Source organism: Pleurodeles waltl, chromosome 8 (genome assembly GCF_031143425.1).
Source record: "Pleurodeles waltl isolate 20211129_DDA chromosome 8, aPleWal1.hap1.20221129, whole genome shotgun sequence".
Taxonomy (NCBI): Eukaryota; Metazoa; Chordata; class Amphibia; order Caudata; family Salamandridae; genus Pleurodeles; species Pleurodeles waltl.
Window position 1 is genome coordinate 419,710,814 of NC_090447.1, and position 25,171 is coordinate 419,735,984.

Sequence of the window (25,171 nt, forward strand, 5' to 3'; positions counted from 1 at the left end):
CCCACAGAAGGCCAACAGGAGCAGAGGCAGCAGCCAATAGGAGTCCCACAGGACGAGAATGCAAAAGGAGCCCACGCCGCAGGAGAACCACGCAGAGGGCTGTGCGTCGCAGGACAGTGTGCTGGGGGCTGGAGCTACACGTTGCCCGAAGATCCCTTAGGAGGAGATGCAAAGAAGCGTTGACAGCTGCAAGAGAAGCGGCGTACTATCCTGCTTGGGAAGGCAAGGGCTTACCTCCCACAAAGTTAGACAGCTGGCAGAGAGGCCTAAGAAGACTACTCCGGACCACCACCTGTGATGCAGGATCCACGCAGCTCAGGGTGAGAGGAGATCCATGCAGTCGGTCATCATTGTAGTAGGTGCCTGCAGATGCAGGGGAGTGACTCCTTTACTCCAAGGGAGATTAATTCTTGCTTCTTGGTGCAGACTGAAGACTTGCTACCCTCACAGGATGCACAGCCTGGCAAATGTTGCAGTTGCTGGAAGGAGCCGGAGAAACAATGTTGCAGAACAGAGTCGTCACTGTAGCTGCAGATTGTAGGTTCCTGTGAAGTCCAGTTGCAGTCCCAGTGGCCAGAAGTCAAAGTCCATGTTGCAGAGGAGTCCTGCTGGAGTCTTGCACGTTGAATCTGAGGACCCACCCAAGAGAGAGACCCTAAATAGCACTGAAAGGGGAATTGGTCACCTAGCCAGATGACCACCTATCAGGAGGGGGTTATGACGTCACCTGCCTGGCCTGGCCACTCAGATGCACCCAGAGGTCCCTGCCAACCTTGGATTCAAGATGGCAGAACCCAAGGACCCTCTGGAGGAGCTCTGGGCACCATCCCTGGGGTGGTGATGGACAGGGGAGTGGCCACTCCCCTTTCCAAAGTCCAGTTTCGCGTCTGAGCAGTGACCAGGGGTCCCTCAACCGGTGGGGGCTGGTTTTTGCACAGAGGGCACCAAATGTGCCCTTCAAAGCACAACCACTGACTTGGAAAAGCTACCCCTCCCAAGCAAGTCACACCTATTTCCGAAGGGAGAGGGTGTTACCTCCCTCTCCCAAAGGAAAGCCTTTATTCTGCCTTCCTGAGCATGATCAAATCAAGCAGCAGGTGGGGCAGAAACCTGCCTGTGGGGTGGCAGCAGCTTGGGCTGCCCAGCAAATCCTGTAGGTTCCTTCCCCCTTCATTACCCTTCTTCGCTCTCCTTTTTGCTAATAAAACAGAAGCTATTCAAGGAATAATATATTTTAGTTGAAGATCCAACAAAGGAAAATGGAAACAGTGATTAGTCCTGGGCAGAGACAGCTGGATATAAATTTAAGAGGAGGAGTGGGGCATAAGTTTCAGAATGTCGTGTTGCTACTTCTGATACATATTACAACTCTTCATCATTCCTCTTGATCCTTTTGTTGGTGCTTGTTGTTTTGTTTTGTTTAGCATTTCAGCCCTTTCAATATGACTTTTCTTTGATGATTGATACGAAGCTGCCCATTTAAGATCTGCCCCTTAAAAATATAATAAACGTGTGACACTCCAAAGAGGAGCCGTTTGCTGGTATTCTTAACAAAAGGCCATATAAAAACTGCCAAGTATCTGACACATTACTGCAAAGCTGGTCTCTTCTAGGCAGCACTGTGTATCAGGCTCTAATGGTCCTGTCAGTCATACCAGCAATCACCATTTTAGGGGAACCCCAGGGCACTTAAGTCAACACCCATTGGTAGGTAGCGGCACATTTTTCTGTGTTTTTCTAATTACCTGAAGAGATACCTAGCAACTCTTCTAGTAAGTGCAGTAATAAGCATAAAGTATTTCTCCTCTAGGATTTGGGAGAGAAGAAAAATACATACAAAGGGATACTCCAGGGAATGGCAATTACTAAAAGTAAATACTAAGCCCATGAATCAGCAAATGATCAGGGGAGAGCTCCACAGTTTTACAACATGAGGGTCGCACACTAGAAAAAGATCACATTGAGATTTAAAAAGTACCTATTAATCATTTAATGATGGAAGAAGTGCATTCCTTGCTGAAAAACAATGCCCTTAGATGTTCTACTGCACTCTTTACACAACTATCAGATACAATAGTAGATCAAAAAAGACAGGTAAAAGTGTAACACTTGTTTCATCTCATGGCTTTTTTGTGATGAAACTATATTGGTCTCATTTTCCTTTGCTACTATTTGACTTACAACATGCAGACTGGCAGCCAAAAGTGTTGCCCCCTCATATTTTGGAGGGAAGAAATTTCATTTATACAAAAACGGACAGACATACCCCTTGAGTTAAGTCGCCAAATGCCAACTTATTACTACCAGCAGAAAAGAGTCATTACAGCACAGAACTGATGTTCAGTGTCAAGTTCATGTAGCAACTGGATTTGTAAAGACTATTAGTTGCAAAGACACAAAAATATATAAAAAGACCTAAGACATAAAATAATAATAAGTGCACCTTATGGCCTGTATTAAATAGATTTGGGCAGAGATCACAATAATGATATGAAAATGGAGCCAGAGGTAATGTTTTGGACAATATAGAGGAGTATATGGTGTGAAATATCACGGCCAAACGTGTATCACAAGTATTGGTCACAAGGAAAGGGAGCACACTGCCTACAGTCCAGCAACAAAGTCCAACCCTAAAGCATCATGGTAAATGCAGTCGAACTAGTAGTCCATCTAGAAAGTAATAAAGTCTTTCACCTCCGTAGGCGCAGTAAGTGCTATATATCCATGTACACGTGTTTCTGGGTTTAGCCCGTCATCAGCAGGGAGCACAGTATAGGGGCTTCCTTGAAATGCCACCAAATGTCTTCTCTGGTTTATGTACCACTCATGGTTCACAGGTGCCAGTGAGCGGTACACAAACCTGAGTGGACTTTTGGCACCATTTCCAGCAACCCCACAGACAAAGCTGCTCTCTGCTTATGAAGGTCTTACCCAGAAACACGTGTCCAGAAATTTACAGCACCGGCTGCACCTACTAAGGTGAAAAACTTTAGTTTACTTTATGGATAAAGAACGGGCTTGTACTGCGTTTATCATGATGCACTGGGGCTGACTGCATGCTGGAGTGTGAGGCAGGGTGCTCCCTTTCCGTTTTTTTTTTTTATTTGTGCGTCACAAGCATTAACTGTAAACAAAAGTGAAGTTTCTTAACTCCTGGCTAAATCTAAAAAAAAAAAAAAGTGCTTATTGCAACTGTATGAATGAATCCTAAACATAACAGTACCGTAGTCCTCATAAACAAATGTCCTAATAGCAGGATATGAGGGGTATTAAACACTTCATTCATAACTGCAAAATGGTAGTGCATTGAATAGGAATACTTTACACCACCACATGGAGTATGTTGAAACATGCTTCAGTATTGAAGTTATAAACAGCAAAAGCTTCTTAAAAATAACACTACAGTTTCAATAATCTGCAGGAAAGGTGAAACATATGCAGTGTAAGAACTGCAGAAAAACTCCAAATATAATAAGCAGGAGGTATCATTTTGTAAGAGGCAAAAGATAATTAAACACATTTGATGGAAGAAAAAATCCGCCTTTTAGGGAAGTAAAGTGGAAAGACATACTCTGATTATATCACAGGCATTCAAGAAAATATTACACAAGAGATATTGTTTTGGAATCCAGACATTACCTATAAGACTTTCCTAGGCACAAACCAAATATCATATATAATCACTTCGTATGTAAACTATGTTATGAATATAGAATCAACAAGTTGGTAAAGCTGTAAATTGGCCCTAGTAGTTAAAGTACAGAGTAGCTGCAATCTCATAATATACATATACTATCTGCTTTGTTAAACATTTATTTTCAAAATATAAACACATACGTAACATAAGCACTGGGTAAATTAAAACGAATTTCAAAAGCAGTGTTTAAAATGGTTTGATCAGTTCTAAAAACAGTTGAGAGGTGTACGCATTTTTTGAAGCAAGAGGACAGCATCTTAAGCAAGAACACAGATGGATCACATGGTAAATGAAACACGTTTATTAACACATACGTGTCTAGGGTTTGAAAAGTGAAAGAAAAACTAAACTCAAACTTTTGACATCATCTGACTTGAAAGCTACATTTCACCTGGCATTCACAAAGTCTTGAAGTTAGAGCAAAGCCATTTCAAAAGGGGTTCTGAAATGAACAAAAATATCATGCAAAAACGAAGGGTCAACTAAAGAAGCACTAGCAAAGCCAAAAGGTCTGGATTTTTATTAGACCAGTTTGACAATACTTGAGCACCATGTGTTTTGTTCCTGATGTCCCGTAACGAAAATCCCATAATGAAGCAACATCTTGGGAAATAATATTACGGAAGTTGTGAATTGTATTTCATTGATTTGTGTTTTTGTAGAGTACTATAAACCACAAATAGTCATTTCTGAGCTGGGCTTCTTCCGTTTGCTTAACCATCTACAGTAGCAGTACCCACAAAGGAGGGTTCAGGAGAAAACGTTTGTGTGATAAGAGGTAGACTTAGACTTCTAACATATAAACTCCAAAATACTGTCCAGTAGATCGTTTTGATAAAGGGTGAGTATTTTTGTTGCATCTCTAAGAAAGCCTTTGAGTGTACACGTCCTTATTTTGTTGACAAAAAAAAATAAAACTATAAATCCAACAACATACTACCAGGAAAGGAAAATAAAACAAAAGAAAATGCAGGGGGAGATTAGTCAAAAAGACTGTCTGTGCCAGCAAAGTAAATACATTTGGGAAATTATATTAACTCTTAATTATAATTATGAGTCATGTTTCATGTTTCATCTGCAGTACACCAAAAAGACTACATGATGCTGTAGCACTAAAATCGAATGGGAACAAAACCACAAAGTACCATGGCCTAGGTGAGCATCTTATACAGGCAATAGCAAACCATAAAAAGACACAAGAAACACAATGGCTGAAAGAGTTCTAGCCCCAGTCGCTTTCTGCACTGCTTTTTCATACTTTTTGAGGAAAAGAAGATGTGGTCTTCCACACAGCTAACGGTGTCTGTCCCTGGCTTAAAAATGTTATGCAATGAGACAAACCTTGTACTAATATTTTAAAAAAACACAATACAACGCTCGAAAATTCTGGACACAAACTTTTGTTCTAAACCATCTTTCAATCCTCAGAAAGATAATGGCCTTCTTACCTGCAAATCTGTCTTCAGCCATTTGGAATCCAACCGAGACTGTGCAGCCAAACAAAAAGGTTCTGATGGCATCATCCTTCCCCAAAAGTAATCCAAGCTGAGGCCTGTCACATAAAAAAAAAAAAAAAAAAAACTGAAGGATTTCTATATGACCCAAGTTCTTCCTACATTTAGACATCCAAGTTTGGGTTCTACTGACATCAACTGGGACACACAACAGACATCTTGTATTATATAAAAAAGGTATTAAGATCTAGGGACAGATGCCTACCTCATGCATATTAATGAGGTAGGTCGCAGCCATCACAGGGATGGTGGACTGCTGGGGTCAGCAGACCACCACGTCTGTGATAGCTCTTTAACAAATCTATTTTTTTATTTTTTTAATGCAGCCGTTTTCCTTAAGGTAAACGGGATTCATTAAAAAAAAAATAATAATAATAATAATAAACTTTGCAGTTTCATTTTTTAAGAGTAGGCAGTGGTCCCAGACCACAGCTTGCTCTTAAAAAATATTATTATTTACATTCTCAAAAGAGAAGGTTTCCTTTAGAGATCCCTTCCTGTTTGCAAATGGGTTGCCACTAGTTTTAAACTGGTGGTAAAGTGTTACTGGTTTAGGACCGGAATTCAGTCACAAAACAGTAACCCATACCATATCGATTCGGTATTTCGAAAGGACGCCCAAAACAACCCCCTTTCAAATACCAAATCGCAAACGCAAATACTGATTCAGTAACAAGTTTCCGGACAACATTTTGCATTTTGTACATTGGAAAAAGCATTTATTCGTCCACAAACGGCCAGATTCTGCGTTGGAACATCTGTGCCTTGAAAAATGCTTTGTATATCTGGCCCCTGGTTCGCTAACACATGATCAATCGGGTGCAGATTTCAAGATGTAATGATAATCATACACAATATGTGAGCCTCTCTTATTCGTTCTCATTTTTTTAAATGTTGGTACAATCCAGCTGCAACACAACTAAGGGGCATTTACAGCAAGCCAAGAAAACAGCACCGAAGCTACCCTAAAAAAAACACCACTAACAATCATGCACAATAAAATTGTCAGTTTCTTAATTGACCGTCGCCTAAGCACTTTGGGCCTCATGAAGTACTATAGAAATGCTACAGTACAATATAAAAAGTGTATCCTGACGTTACATTATCAAGAATGGCCAACACATAAGTCTAAATGATGCTAGCCCAAAGAAATGAATGCCAGTATTACAGTAGTTGCTCATTAATTAACAAAACCCAGGCAAAACAAAGGCAGACGTGGTGGGGGGGGACGGGACAAATTCAGCACACAGAAGACCAAGAATAACTATTCTGCCTGCACTAAAAACTAAAATGTCAACATCAGTAGCCTCTAAAGTTGATCGCCAACAACTAGGGCATGAAATAATGGACTGATTGATTGTTTAGAAAGCAACTCCTGCCAGTAAGCGAAGCGTGCTGAGACACACAGAGAGAGAACAACCCCCGATGACCTCCTTGAAGCAAGGGTTCATTATATTAAATGTCGGTTATCGCACTAGAGAACAGAGTAAACTTGAAATCTATCCATGTTATATTTACCACAATATCACAACATACAACCTCACTTTCCACCACTAAATTATTAACATCATGAGCCTTTACTTCTACAATACTGCAGTACCCTTATAAAAAAAAATGAGATGTGAGATTGAGTAGTTTCAAGTACTATGAATCAAATGTTTAAGATACTCAAGACATTAGCTCCACTTTGTCTGCTGGAGCGTGTTATTTGGCACGTCCTGGTGCCTGCAAGTGGTTCAATGAGCTAGTACAGTAGAATTACTCTGGGTTGATTATTTTAGAGCCCACAGACTTTTCTAAGGCAGTAGGTCATACATGTCTCCCACTGATAGCTCAGTCCTAAGAGGAGACGATGTGCCTGAAGGTTACTTAAGGCGGCAGACTTTGTAGCCACTGTAAGACACAGCTCCTAAATAGCAAATATTGGTGTACAGTTCTCCCAACCGCAGTCTAAAGGCACTGAGACGATCAAAAGAAAAAGAGAAGATATCAAGTGACAGTGATCAGCAGAGAAACAAGTGATGAAAGAGATGTGCTTAAAGCTTATGTTTGAAATGATTGGACACTTAATTCTTTCAGGGGCAGAAGACAATTCCACAGTTTTACATTAGTAGACAATGCATGACCACCCCGTGTAGACTGTGTAAATTTAGAGGTCTGGAGCCGTAGCTGATTTGCCAAGCACAGGACTCTGGGTAATAGTCACCTTTTGAAGAGTTGCTGAATGAAGATTCCCACAAAAATTCCTGTGTACTCAATCAATCAGGCAAATCACCCATGAGGATATCAAGTTGCTAGAATAGCTAGCTGCTTCACTGTGCTCTGTTCATTTGAGCAGCCAAGTCTTGAGTTCTTTCCTGAATTCCTAGGGCGATCGGGCTGTCCTAAGGTGCTGGGGAAGGTAATTCCCGGCCTTGGCTGCCAGGTGAGAGAAGGAGCGTCCTCTGCTGTCGGCTCTGTGGATCCAGGGGGTTTCTGTGAGGAAGAGCGAGGAGGATCACAGGTGTCTGGTCCGTTGGAGGAAGGCCATTTATTTGTTGATGTATGCTGGTCCTTCATTGTGCAGGGCTTTGTATGAGTGGGTCAACATCTTGAACGTGTATCTCTTCTGGATCGGGAGCCAGTGTAGCTCCTTATGGTGTGGGGGTGACGTGAGTTTTGTATTGTCAGTAGTCTCTTCTGGGGACGTATGGTGACCCCTATGTAGAGTTTTACCCTAATCCAGCCTACTGGTGACAAGGGCCTGAATGACAGTCCTTCTAGTGCCGATTAGGAGCCACCTGAAAATCTTTTGGAGCATGAGTAGGGTGTGGAAGCAGGCAGATGAGACTGCATGTACCTGTTTCTGCATAGATAACTTTCTGTCCAGGATGATGTCAAGGTTGCGGGCGTGGTCCATCAGGGCCGAGGGAGGGCCAGGTTTAGCAGGCCACCAGGTGTCTTTCCATGGTGGAGTGTTGTTACCAAGGATGATGACTTCCATCTTGTCAGTGTATTTAGCAGACAAAACACAATGGATGCGCTCTTTCACAGGGAGCCAAAAAATACTTTTTTCAAGCAGGGCTTACATAATCATGCCAGTTAAGGGTGCCAAGCAAGTACACCCCTGCATTCCCGAAACGTACAATTTTGAGCAGCAAATAGTGACAAACGCCCAGACTGCACTGTCAGAAATCCTAAACCACTTTTTAAAAGTGATGGGTTGAAATGCTTCAACAAGTATTTCCCACCTTTAATTCTCATAGGCTAATACATCACGTCGCCAAAGCATGCAAAATATCGATGTGCAAAATATAACCGCACTGTGATTTGATCACTGTAAAAGAAAGGCTTATTAATAACTCTCTTGAATGCTTGCAAGGTATCTACAGTACCGAATACAGGGGGCAGTTAGGTTCGTTGATGGAGTTCAGACAAAAATAAAGTAAGTGGCTGGATTTTGGCGTAGGTGCACGGACATCCTTCTGCTGCGTGCGAGGCTGCTCTATAGTCTCCAGCCAAACTAGCAGAGCGGATGACCCGGTGTATCTAATTTTCTGAAACAATGCATCGCTGCTGAATTCTAAATAAATGACTATAAAGATAAATTACTAGGTGGCAAATAACTGGATCGTCAACGGCCAAAATGCATCTGGAAGTTAGATCGATTACTAGCTGCGCCGAATAAGTATATCCTGGTAAATGAGGTATGCCCCCTCGCGCCCCAGAAGATCCAGGTTAAGGGACTACAGCCGACGGCAGTAAAAGAGCTCATTAAACCATGATTGTTAGTTTACTCAGACCACCCTCTCCAGCAAATTAAATCCATTCGGACCAAGCGCCACCTTAATAATAGGTTAATATAAACCGAGATAAACCCAAATGACATCACTGGGATATATTGTTAAATATACCTTAATCCGGCCCAGTGATCATATCCCCCAAGCCACCAGCCCCACCGACTCCCCTTCCTGTGTAGTAAAAACAACTTTACATTGAATGAGCTTCAGGCCAAAATTGGGCTAGTTGAAATATACAATGCGAAACAGGGGCTAGAACGATACCTGGAACCTGCTGAATCAAGTACTATGTTTCTGTCAATAGTCACAGAAAGGGATTTAGTAAGCGGAATTGGCATTTTTGTTTGAGAGCCTCACCTGCTCCCCAAATATCTGATGAGGGCTTCATTTGTCATGAACGTTGGTACCGTGATACTGAATAGAAGCCATCACCCCTACACCATTCTCATCCACACTGGTGACATCAGAGTATTTACAGGTTGCTTTAGTCTTCAATAATAGGCTACAGAGCAATAACTTAAAATGGGGGGACATAATCATCCAGAAGAGGGGAGAGAGTTAACAACCTAAAAACGGTGTACACCAAATCACCTCGTAGATAAAGAGCCTAGCCATGAACTGGCAGAAAAACAGAAGCCGAGACCAGGGGTTGGAGGGATAGCTGCGGAGGCCTTCTATAAAATGCATACAATCTGGGTACTCAAAGGACTACTCACCCGTTAGTGTGGACACCCTGGATCTTCCTTCTCTCTCTGCTGGCCGCGCACGGCCCCTTCTCCTTTCCCGCTGTCCGACCCCTCTATGCTGCTGCTTCTCAGACCCCCATCGCTCTGGACACTGCAGTGACAGACAGTGGTGAAAGTTCCGCCAATCACAGAGACAGACGGGTCGGACGGCAGGCCAATCCGTCAATTGCTGAGATCACTTAGGGCGGGACATCCGCTTGGCTGAAAGGTATAGAGTTGAACGTTCCCCAGCGGGAAGCTGGGAGCAGAAGCACAGCGGCAGAAGGCGGATATGTCAGCTTGCTTCTGGTCACGTGAATAGCAGCCATCTTAGAATGGGATCTAACTTGATACCCAAATAGAGGTCTGCGGTGTACTGTTGTGTTACTAGGCTCAGATGGTTATCTGTTTATTACGTTACCGTCGATCCTGAAGGGGTTGCTTTGAGCAATGCCACTTAACAGAGTAGCATGAAATGCCTCTGTTCACTTTTATAATCATTTAGAATTAATTTTTGACAGCCATAAAGTGCTTTTTGTTCATTCTTTTTTCTGTTTTGAAAGGGGAGGGGGGATGCATGCTTTGCTTGATTTCTTAAATTGTTTACTGATATTTGCCACAATAATTCTGGCCATGCTGGTTAAAATACTGGTCTGGTGGTAACCCTAAAGCCATTACAAAATTACCATGGACACCACACAAGTTTAATGACGTAAATAGTGAGAATTTATGTTTATATTTCAGAACCCTTAAATTATGAAAATTCGTAGGAGTAAGAACTAATTAGCATAATTGATGGCTTTTCAGGAAGTGGGAACGACTTTGACATCAATGATAACACGAGAAATGTACACAGAAATAATAACTATAACATCAAATGTAAAATTTTATGACAGGACCGGAGGCTCTATTATGCGTTCTTTTCTTACTTTATTTTAAATAGCAGCAGTCAAGAAACTACTTCTCCCAAAAGGATTAGCAACAGGCTAGCCAATGGGAGTAAAACAGGAACTAAGGCTGGACAAATCAGCAGAAGCCATTAACCATAGAGTGTACCCTTGACTGCAAACAGCCCTCTTTTCTTGCTGCTCGCAGTCAAGATAAGTACACTCTTTTGGTCTTCCGTCTACTTAAATGTTTATTTAAACGTTTTACTATGTAGTAATGTCTTCTTAAGGTATTATATTGTCTTCATATTGGGCTGCCTACTTCTTTGCCGCTACGCGTCATATTAGTACCCCTTCCCCCCCCACCTTCGTGCAGCCGTTTGTCTTTGTACGCGCGCTAACCGCCGCGCGTTCTAATTATCCCTCTCTCGCCACGTTCTGTCAGCGCGCTCCAAAAATATCGCGCGTCTGACAGACGGGGCTGCCCAAACCTTTGTGTGTGCCGCAGTTCGTCCCGAAGCAGCTTTTCAGGACTTTGTCTCCACGTCGGATTCAAACCGGCTCAGTCTGCTTCTTCCGACGTGCCTCTTCGCAGCTTTATCTCACGCCCGGCTCTTCCTTCGTCCCCGCTCTCAGGGAGGAGCTATATCGTGCACCGGAGAGCGTGTTGCTCTCATTAACCCCTAACTACCCAAGAACTTTCTTAGCCCCAAAGTACCCTTTTTCACACTTTTGTGTTTTTATTCCATTGTTGCTGCCCACAGCAAATTTTATTCTGGATCTTGGCAGTTCACCCTTAAGGCCTGACTCTGAGGAGGATGAGGAATCCTTCAAACAGGATTTAAACAAATTTATACAATCCTCAGTAAAAAATGCTCTAAAAGCATCAATGGATAAAATGTCTAAAAACATTGAGAATTCAGTAATGTCCATGGTGTCCAATTCTATGGCCCATTCTGCGGGGGAAAGCAGAAAACGGAAAATCACTTCTTTTAAATCAAGTAAAGGCGCTCAGACAGAGAGTGAGCTTGCCTCACACCAGACTGAGGACTTGATTCCTCCCAGGCTTCCTACTAAGGAGGGGAATTCCGCCAAAAAACCGGCGTCACAACTGAAATGTAAATCAAAAACAAAACATATCCCTGCGCCTAAAAAGATTGTTATTTCAGAAATATTGGACACAGATGATGAGGACATGGACGATTTATCTCAGTCAGATAATCCTGATGATACGTTTTCCCCATCCTCTCCTCCCTCCAAACGTATAAAATTTTCTTCAGGTGGCCCCTCTACAAGCGTGGTTGATTCAGAGGGTGTTCCCATGTTTAATCCGTCCCTCATTCACCATCCTAATTCAACTGAGTGGCTCCCGCTGGACCACGTGGGTGAATATATTTCTTTCCACTTACGTCTACCTTTAGACAAACAGACACGTTCCAAACTAAAATCAGAATGTCCTAGACCATCGTTGGATTCCAACATTACAGTAACTCCAGCTATTGACGAGTCACTCATCATGTTCTTTACTAAATTCGGTAAAGATGCCTGTAAGGGGGTAGATAAAGCCTGGACCACGTGCCAGGATAAACTCCTGGACGTGGTCGGCCTCCTAGCAAGAATATTTGATTTAGCCGAATCAGCCAGATTAGAGGACTCCCCAATCGATCCCTTAGATCTTTCCCTTTGGACCCAAAGAGCCTTTTGCCTTTTAGGCAAAGCAAATTCAGCTATCATTCACCAAAGGCGCAAGGGTCTCCTCCTCAGAATGGACCCTAAGCTGGCTAACCTGGCTACTCGGGATCCTGGCATTCAGGCCGATGGTAAACTCTTTGGCGACTCATTCATCAAAGATCTTAGCCGTTTCGTCTCAACCTTTTCGTCTCTGGACAAAGCCCAACAATCATTGAAAAAGGTCTTTAACCAACGTGTTTTTACCCGGGCCGGTAGAGGTAGGAGCCACTTTACCGGCCGCTCATATAGGAATCAAGGCTCAAGAGGATATTCCAACTCCCTCAGTTCCTACCCTTAAGAATTCAAACCCCACTTTTACCCGCAAAGATCAAGGGGTTTCCGCGATCGTGGTCAGCGCTTCTCCAGATCGTCCAATAACCAAGGTAAGCCAACTTTCTGGCCCTCCCGTGGGAGGACGCCTTCGCTTCTTCCTTCAAAAATGGAAGTCAATTTCTGCAGACCCATGGGTTCTTTCCACTATTCAGGGTTACCGTATCGAACTCCTTTCTCCTCCTTACCAATCCTATCTTCCTCCTCTTCCAAGGTTCTCTCTCGAAATGTCATCTCTAATTTCTTTAGAAATTCAATCCCTATTAGAAAAAGATGCCATCCAATATTGCACCCCAGATTCTTCCGGCTTCATCAGCTCTATCTTCGTCGTCCACAAAAAGAACAAAAAACTAAGACCAGTAATCAACCTAAAATCCTTCAACCAATTTGTCGTCTATCGACACTTCAAGATGGAGACTATCATCCATCTCAGGGATATTTTACTCCAATGCGATTGGCTAGTCAGACTGAATCTGCAGGACGCATATCTGACCATTCCTATTCATCCTTCTCACAAAAAATATTTACAATTTCATTGGAATTCAAAAACTTATCATTTTTCCTCCCTTCCTTTCGGCCTATCGTCGGCACCGTGGTGCTTCACAAAACTATTAAAACCGGTCGTAACCTACCTTCGATCCCTGGGCATCAGACTTATTATCTACCTCGACGATATACTAATTATGCACCAGAGCAAATCTTCCCTACTGGCTCATCTACAGATAACATCTACTCTCCTTGCAGAGCTCGGTTTCCTTACAAATCACGAAACATCCGTGGTGGTTCCCTCTCAACAAATAGAATTTCTGGGCTTCCAGATAGATTCGGTTTCAGCCTCCCTGCTCCTTCCCCATTCCAAGCTTTCTGCAATCAAAAAAGAGTTGGTTCTAACTCTTCAAAAAGATTCTATTTCCCTCAGAGCTCTAGTAAGAGTCGTCGGCCTTCTCTCTTCTTCCATCCAGGCCATCTTCCCAGGACCCCTCCATTACCGTGCCCTTCAGCGTCTCAAAATTCTTCATCTCCGTCGAGGTTTGGCCTTCTCCGACCTCGTGTCTCTAGATCAAGAATCCCAAATGGAAATTCAATGGTGGATATCCCATTTAGAGGCTTGGAACGGCAGATCCATCTTCCCCTCTGTGCCCGATCTTGTGTCAGAATCAGATGCAAGTCTCACGGGTTGGGGCGCCCGCTGTGGTTCGATATCGACTGGCGGTATATGGTCCGCAGAGGAGTCCAGATTGCACATAAATTGTTTAGAGCTTCTTGCAGGCTCCTTTGCGATCAGAAGCTTTACGAAAAACAGAGCACGATGCTCCATTCTGCTCCACATGGACAATATATCCGCGGTCCGTTACATCAACCACCTAGGAGGCACCAGGTCCAGGCCTCTTGCTCTTCTGGCCAAGAGCCTCTGGGAATTTTGTCTGTCCCACAATTTTTCCCTCCTAGCCGAGTATCTCCCAGGCTCCTTGAATTCCAATGCAAACTGGCATTCGCGCCATCTCTCGGACTCCAGCAATTGGAAATTACACCACTCAGTCTTTCGTCAAATAGAAAGAAAATGGGGCCCTTTCCAGGTAGATCTCTTTGCGTCCAGACTCAACTCTCAACTTCCTCATTTCTTCAGTTGGCGCCCGGATCCTCTGGCCATAGCTACAGACGCCTTTCTCCAAGATTGGTCCAGAAATCTCAATTATGCTTTCCCTCCCTTTATTCTAATCAACAGAGTATTAAATCAGGTCAGACGTCAAAAGGCGTCCCTTGTCCTGTTAGTCCACTTCTGGCAATCACAGGTTTGGTTTCCACCCCTCCTCGAACTTACGGTGGACTTTCCAATCTTACTCCTGACGGTTCCGTCTCTCCTTCTAGACCCCTTTGGGTGTCCCCACAATCTGATTCTCAACAAATCATTAACCCTTTCAGCCTGGCACATTTCCGGTCTACCCAACAGTCCTTCCCTATTTCGTCAGAAGCTTCAGAGTTCCTCAATAATGCATGGGCACCTGGCACAAGGCGAGCCTACAAATCAGCTTGGACTCTTTGGTCAAGCTGGTGTGTGGGAAAATGTGCCAATCCCTTTTCAGCAGATTTAAATTTAATTATCAATTTTCTAGCTGCCCAGGCGGGTTTGGGTAAGTCATATCGGACAATAAACCTTTACAGATCCGCTATTTCTATGAACCACTCGAATATTGATGGCAATCCTATCGGGACCCATCCCTTAATTTGTTGTCTCTTAAAAGGCGTGAAACTCTCGAGACCCCCTACTGCCAAATATTCCCATGTCTGGGACGTTTCCTTAGTTCTGAACCTACTCTTTTCTTGGCCAGACAATTCAAGTCTTTCTTTTAAAATGCTTTCTGCCAAGCTTACTATGTTGCTATGCTTAATTTCTATCAAAAGGGTTTCAGATGTTAAATCTTTAGACGTGTCTGCTCGTCAGTTCTTACCCTCAGGTGTTTTATTTCACATTTCCAAACGCACCAAAACTAATTTACATTCGGTATTCTATCCTTTCTTCCCTGATAAACCAAAACTATGTGTGGGTCTTTGTTTAAAAGAATATGAAAAAAGAACTGGTAACCTGAGAATGTTCTCTTCCAATCAATTGTTGATTTCCTTTCGCAAACCCCATAATCCGGTGACTTCGGCAACTCTGGCTCGCTGGGTTAAATGGATTATGTCCCTTGCGGGGATTGACATCTCCGTTTTTGGAGCCCATTCTTCCAGGGGGGCCATGGCCTCTAAGGCTTTCGCCCTGGGGTCCAGTTTGGAGGACATTCTCAGGTCAACAAATTGGTCTAATGACAATGTTTTCAAAACCTTCTATTGTAAACCTGTTAGAACTGCTTCTTCATTAGTTATTGACAAGCTTTAAACTCGCATAATAGAGCCTCCGGTCTTGTCATAAAATGTAGATTTTCCTAGTAATTTATGACGGAAAGTCTTAATTTTATTAAAGACACGGAGGCGAATATTATCCCATCACAGTACTTCTATTAATATGTACTTTCTTTCTCCCTCCCAGCGACTCCTGCATTGCCTCCAGCTTCCGGATAACGCCACTGGCTCCATCCTCTCCTTCTTCGAGAAGAAACCTTTGGATGTGTCATCGCAACCTTCTCAAGATCATCTCTCTACTTCATCGTACTCTCGGTTTATTGCTGTGGTCCAAGAATTGTGTTCCGTTTCCTTGGCTTTGGCAATTGTCTGACTTATTTACCCATTCTTTTACAATTCTATCTGACTTGCTCGTTCAAGAAAAGAGGGCTTTTTGCAGTCAAGGGTACACTCTATGGTTTATGGCTTCTGCTGATTGGTCCAGCCTTAGTTCCTGTTTTACTCCCATTGGCTAGCCTGTTGCTAATCCTTTTGGGAGCTGTAGTTTCTTGACTGCTGCTATTTAAAATAAAGTAAGAAAAGAACGCATAATATTCGCCTCTGTGTCGTTAATAAAATTAAGACTTTCCATCATAAATTACTAGGAAAATATACATTAGCAAAAACAACAGAAAAACTATGCTAAAGTAGGCTCATGTCTTCCAAAAGTAGTTAATAGTGTGGTAGATTCAATGTAGTTTCTGCCATGTGTAGATAGGCCGCCCACAAGCGCACACAAGAATAAAATACACTGACACTCGCTACTGCACACGTGGAGTCCCGCGAGTGTGGCCCGAACTTTATTTTATAACCTCCGTCTCAGCACCGTCTTCGTGAACCGCTAAGGTAACAAAGTATAGAAGAGCCCGGGTGTCTTTCTACATCCCTCCCCTGTTTTAATAAAAGAGAACAAATGAAGGAAAAAGGTAGAGAGAGAAAAGAATACAAAGAGAAGAAAGATCCAAAACAAATACAAGATAGGTCCAACCTGAGCCACAAACCATATGTATCATCACGACTGTGTTCAACAGACAAAGTCCTTCAGCTGACTGTTCGGCGCCGGATTGGGTCGGAGATGATACCTCTCACTCCGACTGTGTGCTCCCCCATCGTTCCTGTCACCAGATTGACTGGCCATAGCAGAGGGCAGCGCTTCTGGGATGTCTGCCATTTCATCATCTCTGCTTTCCGGAGCACCTGCGTCCCCTTCTTCTTCTTCTTTCCCATATTCGGATGTGGGTGGAACACCAGCTCTTTTAAAGTGCAAGGCATTCCTGGTCACTCGCCGTTCACCTCGGGCGGCCGTTATCATGGAGCCTCGAACAGCCACCACTTCCCACACCTCTTGCTCAAACGTCGTCTGGAATTTTCTTCCTGCCCGGCGACTCTGTACAACCACCCAATCACCTTCCTGAAAGTCGCAACAGCGGGTCCGCCTCCTCTCACTGGCCTTTTGATTCATTCGTTGCCGGCACCTTTGGGTAGCTTCTACATCCAGCTCTGGGGACTCCCAGTGGGGATCAGCTGGGATACAGTCCCACGGGGGAGCCTTGAACAGCAATGCCGCTGGGGCGCACCCAGTTGTACTGTTGGGGTGTCTGCCGGTAGGCTCTTAGGAACCAATGCAGGCATTGTTCACCATCTTCTTTCCGCTCCACGCCAATTCTCAGTGCACGATTTAGAGTCCTCATAAATCTCTCTACGTCACCATTGGGCTGGGACCAATACGGCATAATCTTACGGTGGTGTATCGCAAGATTATCCAGATATGACCTAAACTCTTGCCCATGAAAGGGGGGCCCATTGTCCGTTCTGACTTCTTCTGAGAGCCCAAACATCGTGAAAGTCTTGTCAAGTACTGGCCTTACATTTACAAAAGAGGTGGATGTTACGATCTCAACGATAGGGAATTTGGTGTAAGCGTCCATCAGGACAGCGGTCAGCCTTCCATCCGGGAAGCTCCCGAAATCCATACTTAGTTTTGACCATGGCTTCTGGCTGGGTGGTTCAGTGATGACTGGGCAACCAGGCGGTTCTCCTGACATGATTATGCACGAGTGGCAACTCCTGACCATGGCATCCACTTTGGCATCCATGCCAGGGAACCACACCTTGGCACGAAGCCGCGCCTTTGTCTTGGCTGCGCCCTGGTGACCTTGATGGGCTAGCTCCACCACTCGAGTCCACAGGCTCTGAGGAAGCACTATCCTTCTTCCCCCAAGAACCAGGCCTTCGCTGCCTCTAGATAGCTCATCCCATACACTCCACATCCCTTGCATAGCCATCTTGTCTTCCGGGCCATACTTCTTTGCGTTCCTCAGGAAGTGTTTCCACCGCCTGCTCTTGAGTGCTTCTTTGACTTGGATCAGCACTGCATCCGTTTCCATGGCTTTTACAATGTCCACCACCGTTAGAGCATTGGGGCAGGCGGACTGGACGACCATGCTCACAAATACTTCCGTGGTCTCCTCGTCTCGTTCGTGGGATTCTTCGGGTGTCGTGGTTGATGGGTGTCTGGACAGATAGTCGGCCGAGTTGTTCACCCCTGGTCGGTAGATGACTGTGAACCTGTAGGGTTTGAGTAGGACAGCCCATCGTTCGATCCTCGGAGGCGCCAAGCGCATGCTTCCTGCAAACAACGAGACCCGTGGCTTGTGGTCTGTCACCACTTGGAACACATGTCCATAACTGTACAAATGGAAATGCTTGCACGCCCATCGAATCGCCAATGCCTCCCGCTAAATCTGAGCGTAGCGTGTCTCGACAGCTGACAACGCTCTGCTAGCATAGGCGACATGAGTCCATTCTTGATGACGCTGCTCCTGCAAGAGTCCACCACTACCTCGGTTCTTTTATGAGGGTTGAAGTATGCCATGGTAGATTTATCCAGGAGCGCTGCTTTCACATCTGAGAATGCCTTGTCCGAGCTGGGCTCCATTCCCAACGGTGCGTTATCTTGGTGAGCTGTCGGAGAGGCTCTGCCATGGTGGCAAGCTGGGGTATAAACCTGCCACAGTACGTCGCCATCCCCATGAAACTCCTGACCGGTGGCGTTCTGAGAGAGCTGGGCTTGGCGAAGTGCGTCTGCTTTGCGCGGGTCCACCCGCAGACCTTCCTTTGAGAAAATGTATCCCAAAAATTCTATGGATGTCTGGTAGAATGCACATTTCCTTATGTGGAGCGTGAGTCCTGCGTCTGCTAGTCTCTGTAGGGTGTCCCTCAGATGTTGATGGTGCTCCTCATGCGTCTTAGAGTATATCAGAATGTCATTGCTCAGATTGATTACCCCCGACAGCCCCGACAATGTTTCCCTGATGGTGTTCTGGAATACCTCGGCTGCTGAGGACACCCCAAAACTCAGTCTTTTGTATCGTCTGGGCCCTACATGTGTCAAGAAGGTGGTGATGTTTCTGCTGTCGGGGTCTAGCTCCAGCTGGTGATAACCAGAGTTTAAATCTAACTTGGAGAACCACTATGCTCCATTGAGGTCTTTGATTATATCGTCCATGGTGGGTGTTATGTGCCGCTCCCTTCGAATGGCTCTGTTCGGTAGGCGCATGTCTATGCATAGACGAATGGCTCCAGGTTGCTTGGGTTTTGGCACTATCACCAAGGGCAAAACCCACGGGGTGGGCCCTTCCACCTTTTCTATTACTCCTTGGTCTTCGAGCAGCTGCAATTCTTTCTCCACTGCCGGTCTCAGGTGGAAGGGTACACAGCAGGTGTCTTAGCGCAACCGGGGTGACATCTGGGTCGACGTGTAGATTGACGCACTTTCCTCTCAATCTGCCTAGCCCTTCAAAGAGCTGCGGGAATTCACAGAGGAGGCATTTGATACAGGAGTCATACACCTGACGCGCGAAGAACACCAGTTGTAGGTCTTCTGCCGTGTGACATCACAGCAGGGTGCCTCTATCTCCTGTCACCACGTAAAACTTCGCGCGGGTTGAGAGCTCCCCACTGGTCACGGACACCTCCACTATGCCCCTCAGGGCCAGAGGGTCTCGTCTTCCATAAGTATATATCTTGGTGGTACTCGGTGTTAGATTTGGCATGGGGGACAGCTGTCGAAACATGGCATCATCCATTACGTTGACTGATGCCCCCGTGTCTATGAGCACTGTTGGAGGTGTGTCGTTGATCTTCACTGTGCTCATGGGGCGCGGTCGCCTCTTCTGTTGTCTCCAGCCGGTAAATGAAATAACAAAAATGTCCTCTTCCTCGTCTTACTCGAAGACGGGTATCCGGGCGGTCACCTGCTCCCTGGGAGCGTTGTCTTCGGTGGTTACATTCTTGACCTTGGCCCCCTTTTCCTTTGACTCTCCCTGACGGCTTCTTCCTGATCTGCACATTTTGGCAAAATGGTTGTTTTTACCTCACCGGTTGCATGATTTCCCTCTTGCCGGGCCCCCCCCATGCCGACTTGTGCTCATATCCACAGCTCCCGCACACCTGTTCTCCTGGTTTGCAGGTGGGCGGTCGACGCACTGATGCTTGGCGGGGTTGTATGGCGTCCACCTGTTCCTCCTTCACCTGGGTCGGGCGCGCTGCAGACGCAGCTGACATGGAGTGTCCTCGTGCCGCGGCTATGGCATCTGCTCGCACAGCTGACAGTTCGTGGGAGCATGCCAAGATCAGGATCTCATCTAGGGAAATACCTGGTTGGCGCATGATAAATTTCCTAAGCATGTTGGACCGGCATCCCTGGATGATCTGAGCTCTGATCTCCTCTTGTTGGTTTAGGCCCACTCACGTGCTGGCTAGCTTCCTGAGTCGGACATAGAACATGTCAACTGATTCAACGTCCATTTGCTGGGCCTGTCATACTTTGAAACGTTCGTAATCTGGGTTCAGTTGGGGGTCAAAATGTTTGTTCAGGGCAGCTACCGCAGCAAAAAGTTCCTGGAGTTCGTCGCCACCCATCAGTTACATCAGAGACCTGCGCACCACCCCATCTGTTTCCCTTGTGGCGCAGAAGTAATTGTCCAAGCGACTTAACCACAGGCGCCATCTTGGTGCCGCCGTGGCCGGGTCTACCAGTTGGCTGAATGAGGGCAGTGCGGCAACCAATGAATGGGCGCTGGTATTGACAGGCGCTGTATGCTGTACATTTTCCTGCTGTGGTGCACTCATGCTGGTGTTCGCTTTGTGGGTAGGCGCACGCAGAACTATTCTGTGCTACTGTTCAGTGTTCCCCTCTCTCTGTCTTGGCGCTCACCTCAAAGATGGCTTATGTGGCCGGGCCCCAGATCTAGGTTAGGTACGCTGTCTCTTGATGTTGGTGGGCAGCTTGTCTTGTTAGTCGGTCTCAGTGTTGTTTTTCTCTGCCTGCTGTTTTTTTTTTTCCTCTGGGGTATCGGCTCTCCCCGCCCTGTCAAAGTACAGTACTGGGTGCTGCCGGTGCGGCGGCCAGGTCAACCACGTGGCCACACCTACCCCCGCAGGCACGCGATGGAGGCTCCCTGGGGGCCTCTCACCTCTTCTGAACAAAGCGCGCTGGGACGTGCTCAGCCGTATCCAGGCGACAGGCACCGCGACGGGCGCTCTCAAGGCCTTTGCCTCGTCGGTCCTCGCTGCAGCGTCAGACTCGACGGGGGTGCGAGCGCCTGCCCCGCAGCGCGAGGCAGCGGACTCCTCAGCCCTCGCCCGACCTTGCGAGCGAGATGGCTGGTGCGGCCTGGATGCCGCTGACTCACGGTAGGGCGCCGCCTGTCCCACGCGCCCACGTGCAGTGTTGCAGTTGCATAACGCACGCCACACCGCTCTTGGTCAAGGGGGGGTAGACAAACAGCAGTATTTGTCGGGAGATCGGGCACCTCTACTCCGGTTGCGTCGACCGGAGCACTGATCTTCCCCCTTTTTATTTTTTGTGTTTCTGCTCGTCGCCAGTGTAGATAGTCCGCCCACAAGCGTACACGAGAATAAAATACACTGACACTCGCTACTGCACCCATGGAGTCCCGCAAGTGCGACCCCAACTTTATTTTATAACCTCCACCTCAGCACCGCCTTCGCGCACCGCGAAGGTAACAAAGTATAGAAGAGCCCGGGTCACAAGTCACCTGAAGGAAATACGGCCATTTAATCTAGAGTCACCCACACTTGAGGTTTGGAAGTAATTTGCCAATGAGAACATATTTAACTTATTCCCAGCTTACGTTTGGTCTTCAAAAGTTGACCGCATTGCAGATGTATGACATTCTGGCCAATAGTTTACATGGGTAGTAGGGAACAAATAGGGACAACAATGGGACTATTAGTTCTATGCACATTTCTCCCTTTGACATCTATTATTAAGCAAAAATAATAACAGTACCTTTTGTTATATATCACTTCATACCATATGCGTGCCATTTGTAAGTGCTAAAAATATCAAATATTACTAATGTGCAATTTAATTATACTGACCATTGAAGGCTTAGCTGGCTTACTGGGATTTGAACTCCTGAAGTTTCAGTCAATAAACAGAAGTAGAAACTTTCAACTCACCTGGTCACTCTGCCACTTAATTGAACATATGTTGTTCATAGAATAAGTGAATAAAACATAGCATTTTAGAGAAAAAAACAAACACTTTGAGACTAACAGCTCTCAGGTTTTCTGATTTTGTGCATCTGACTATGGGGGTGATTCTGACCTCGGCGGTAAAATGCCCTTACCGCCGGTCAGAAGACCGCCATAACACCGCCGCGGCCGCGGTCAACCGCCACGGTCATTCTGACCCATAACGGCCAAACCTCCAAAAATCCGTCCTCCACTGCAGCCCGCCACATCGGCGGGTAGCAATAAACTGGAGATGACCAAACCTCCACCGTCACGCCAACAGAAATACGCCCATGCCATTACGACCCACGAATCCACACGGCGGTCATTCAAACGCGGTATTCCATTGGCGCTACACACCGCCGCGGTCAGAATACACACACATCACCAAAACACAGCCACATTGGACAATTTGAAAAACACACACCTGATACACATACACACACCACTCCCACACAATCAACCAACTATAAAACACACACCCACATCACCCACAAACCCCTGCGACCCCAAATACTGAGAGAAGGAGAGAGAGACACAGCAGACAATCCAAAGCAAGACACACTGAGGCACACTACACCATCACACACACCACATAGTAGCACAAAGCACCACTCACCAACACACTCCTCATCACATACACCACCCCACACCTCACCCACACCACCCCATGGCACCCCAAAGGCATCCACGCTTTTCGGACCAAGAACTCCGGGTCATGGTGGAGGAAATCCTAAGAGTGGAACCCCAGCTCTTCGGCTCGCAGGTGCAGCACACCAGTATAGCCAGGAAGGCGGAGCTATGGCAGCGGATCGTGGACAGGGTCAACGCGGTGGGACAGCATCCCAGGAATAGGGAGGACATCCGCAAAAGATGGAACGACCTACGGGGGAAGGTCCGGTCGATGGTCTCGAGGCACAACATCGCGGTCCAGAAGACTGGCGGCGGACCCCCACCCACCCCTCCCGAATTTACATCGTGGGAACAAGAGGTCTTGACCATCCTGCATCCTCAGGGCCTCGCAGGAGTAGCCGGAGGAATGGACTCTGGTAAGTCCCATCTCAACTACTATATCCCCCACACCCCACCAGCATGCCAACCCACACCCCCACCCTCACCCCCAACCCCCCAGCACACATCCTTCCTGACAATGTCTCACCAGCACAACCCACCCATCCCAACACCAACTCCTGCATGCCAACACAAACCATGGGCACCCATCACCTAAGCATGACCACTGCACTAACCCCTCCCCCCCACTAAATACCCTCACAACACCTCCCTCCAGGGAATGCCTGCACTGGGGGACAAGGGCACCCACAACACGCATGCTATTGCACACACAGAAACAATAACCAAACTCTCTTACCCCATGCAGGACCCGAACGACAACACACCAGCCAGGAGGGTCCAGAAGTGTCCATCCCACCACCGGAACAGGCCCACACTGAGGATAGCAGCTCTGTCGACAGTGAACCTGATGACCTGCCCGGACCATCGGGGACCTCTGGGCAGTCGGTTCCCCTCACCCAGACACAGGCCACACCAGACCCGACCCCCTCTGCCGACACCAGCACAGCTCCCACCCAGCGGGCCCATGCCTCTGTCTCTAGGACAGCTCAATCAGCGGTGTGTCTGCCACTACAGGGCACCCAGGCTAACCCGACACCCCAACAACAACAGGGACCTGGGGGCAGTGGGAGCGGGCACACCGGCCAGGGGACAGAGGCCGGGGGAAACCGGGCAGCTCGGAGGGCTGCTGTGCGACAGGGGGGGGGAGGAGAGGCCCAGGGAACCCACTCTCCAAGAGGCCCTCACCACCCTCATGGGGGCCTACCACCACTCCCAAGAAACGATGGCGACGGTACTGGCCAGGTTCACTGAGATCCAGGCACAGCAGGAGGAACGCTACATGGGCTTCAGGGAGGAGCTGAGAATCATCGGGACCGCAATGGGGACCATCGTCCTGGCCCTCCACAGGATAGAGGACGCGTTGCGGGACCATGGTGCACCACACAGGGCCCCTGTCACTAGGCCGGACCAGGAACAGCCTACCACCTCCGCCGGCGCTAGTGGACAGGAGGTCCCAACACCTCGACAGCCCCCCAGAACCCCACCTCCTGCTGAAGAACAACCACCCCGTAAGAGGAGCCTGAGACCAAAGAAAAAGACAGAGTAGGATGTCAAGACCCCCGCCAGCAGGACATACCCCCTCAAGTCTTCCCACTGTCCCACATTGCCACCCTGTCCAACCATGAACTGCCTATGCTCCATCCTTCCACAGGCAAAAGAACAATGCACCTGTGAGACTGAGAACTGGACTCTGCCATGGATATTCCTCCACCCCCACCCATCACCCTTAGAATCACATGTACCGGTATCTAGCACTGTAAATAAATCACATTTTGCACACAAACCTGTTTTGAGTCATGCTGTATTATTAACAAAGGGATAACATATTACTCTTCAATTTCTGTTCTGTCAATTAGTCATGACAACATACCAATGTCAATACGCTGTATTTCATGGGCGAACCAAGCAGAAGTCAGGTACTGAGTCAGACAGCACTGAGAAGGGAAGGGAAAGGCATAAATTAATAAAAAACATCTGTGGGGAGCTACAGAAAGTATAGATGCAGGAGGCTAGAAGCAATTGTGAAATGGTGTGGGTGATTCTTACCTGGGTGTTACTGGAAATACTGTTGTATCACTCTGTCCCTATTGTCTGTGTCGTCCTCAGAGTCTTCCTCCTCTTCACTCTCCACAGGCTCCACGGCTTCTACAACACCACCATCTGGACCATCCTCCTGCAGGAAAGGCACCTGGCGTCGCAAAGCCAGGTTGTGAAGCATACAGCACGCCACGATGATATGGCACACCTTCTTTGGTGAGTACATTAGGGATCCACCAGTCATATGCAGGCACCTAAACCTGGCCTTCAGGAGGCCAAAGGTTCGCTCAATCACCCTCCTTGTACGCCCATGGGCCTCATTGTAGCGTTCCTCTGCCCTTGTCCGGGGATTCCTTACTGGGGTCAGTAGCCACGGCAGGTTGGTGTAACCAGAGTCACCTATTAGCCACACACG

At 46.7% G+C, this 25,171-nt stretch overlaps 1 protein-coding gene across 4 annotated transcripts in view; it reads right to left on the minus strand.

The window, feature by feature from the left end:
- Positions 1–9,832, minus strand: part of HERC2 (HECT and RLD domain containing E3 ubiquitin protein ligase 2) — a 1,448,528-nt gene extending 1,438,696 nt beyond the window's left edge. For all 4 annotated transcript variants that reach the window (XM_069204283.1, XM_069204284.1, XM_069204285.1 and 1 more), the window contains exons 1-2: positions 9,707–9,832; positions 5,146–5,249 (exon numbers count right to left, since the gene is read on the minus strand). In XM_069204283.1, coding sequence (XP_069060384.1) covers positions 5,146–5,220 — 75 coding nt within the window. In that variant the 5' untranslated portion in view covers positions 5,221–5,249; positions 9,707–9,832. The remainder of the gene's footprint in view (positions 1–5,145; positions 5,250–9,706) is intronic.
- Positions 9,833–25,171: the final 15,339 nt, after the last annotated feature.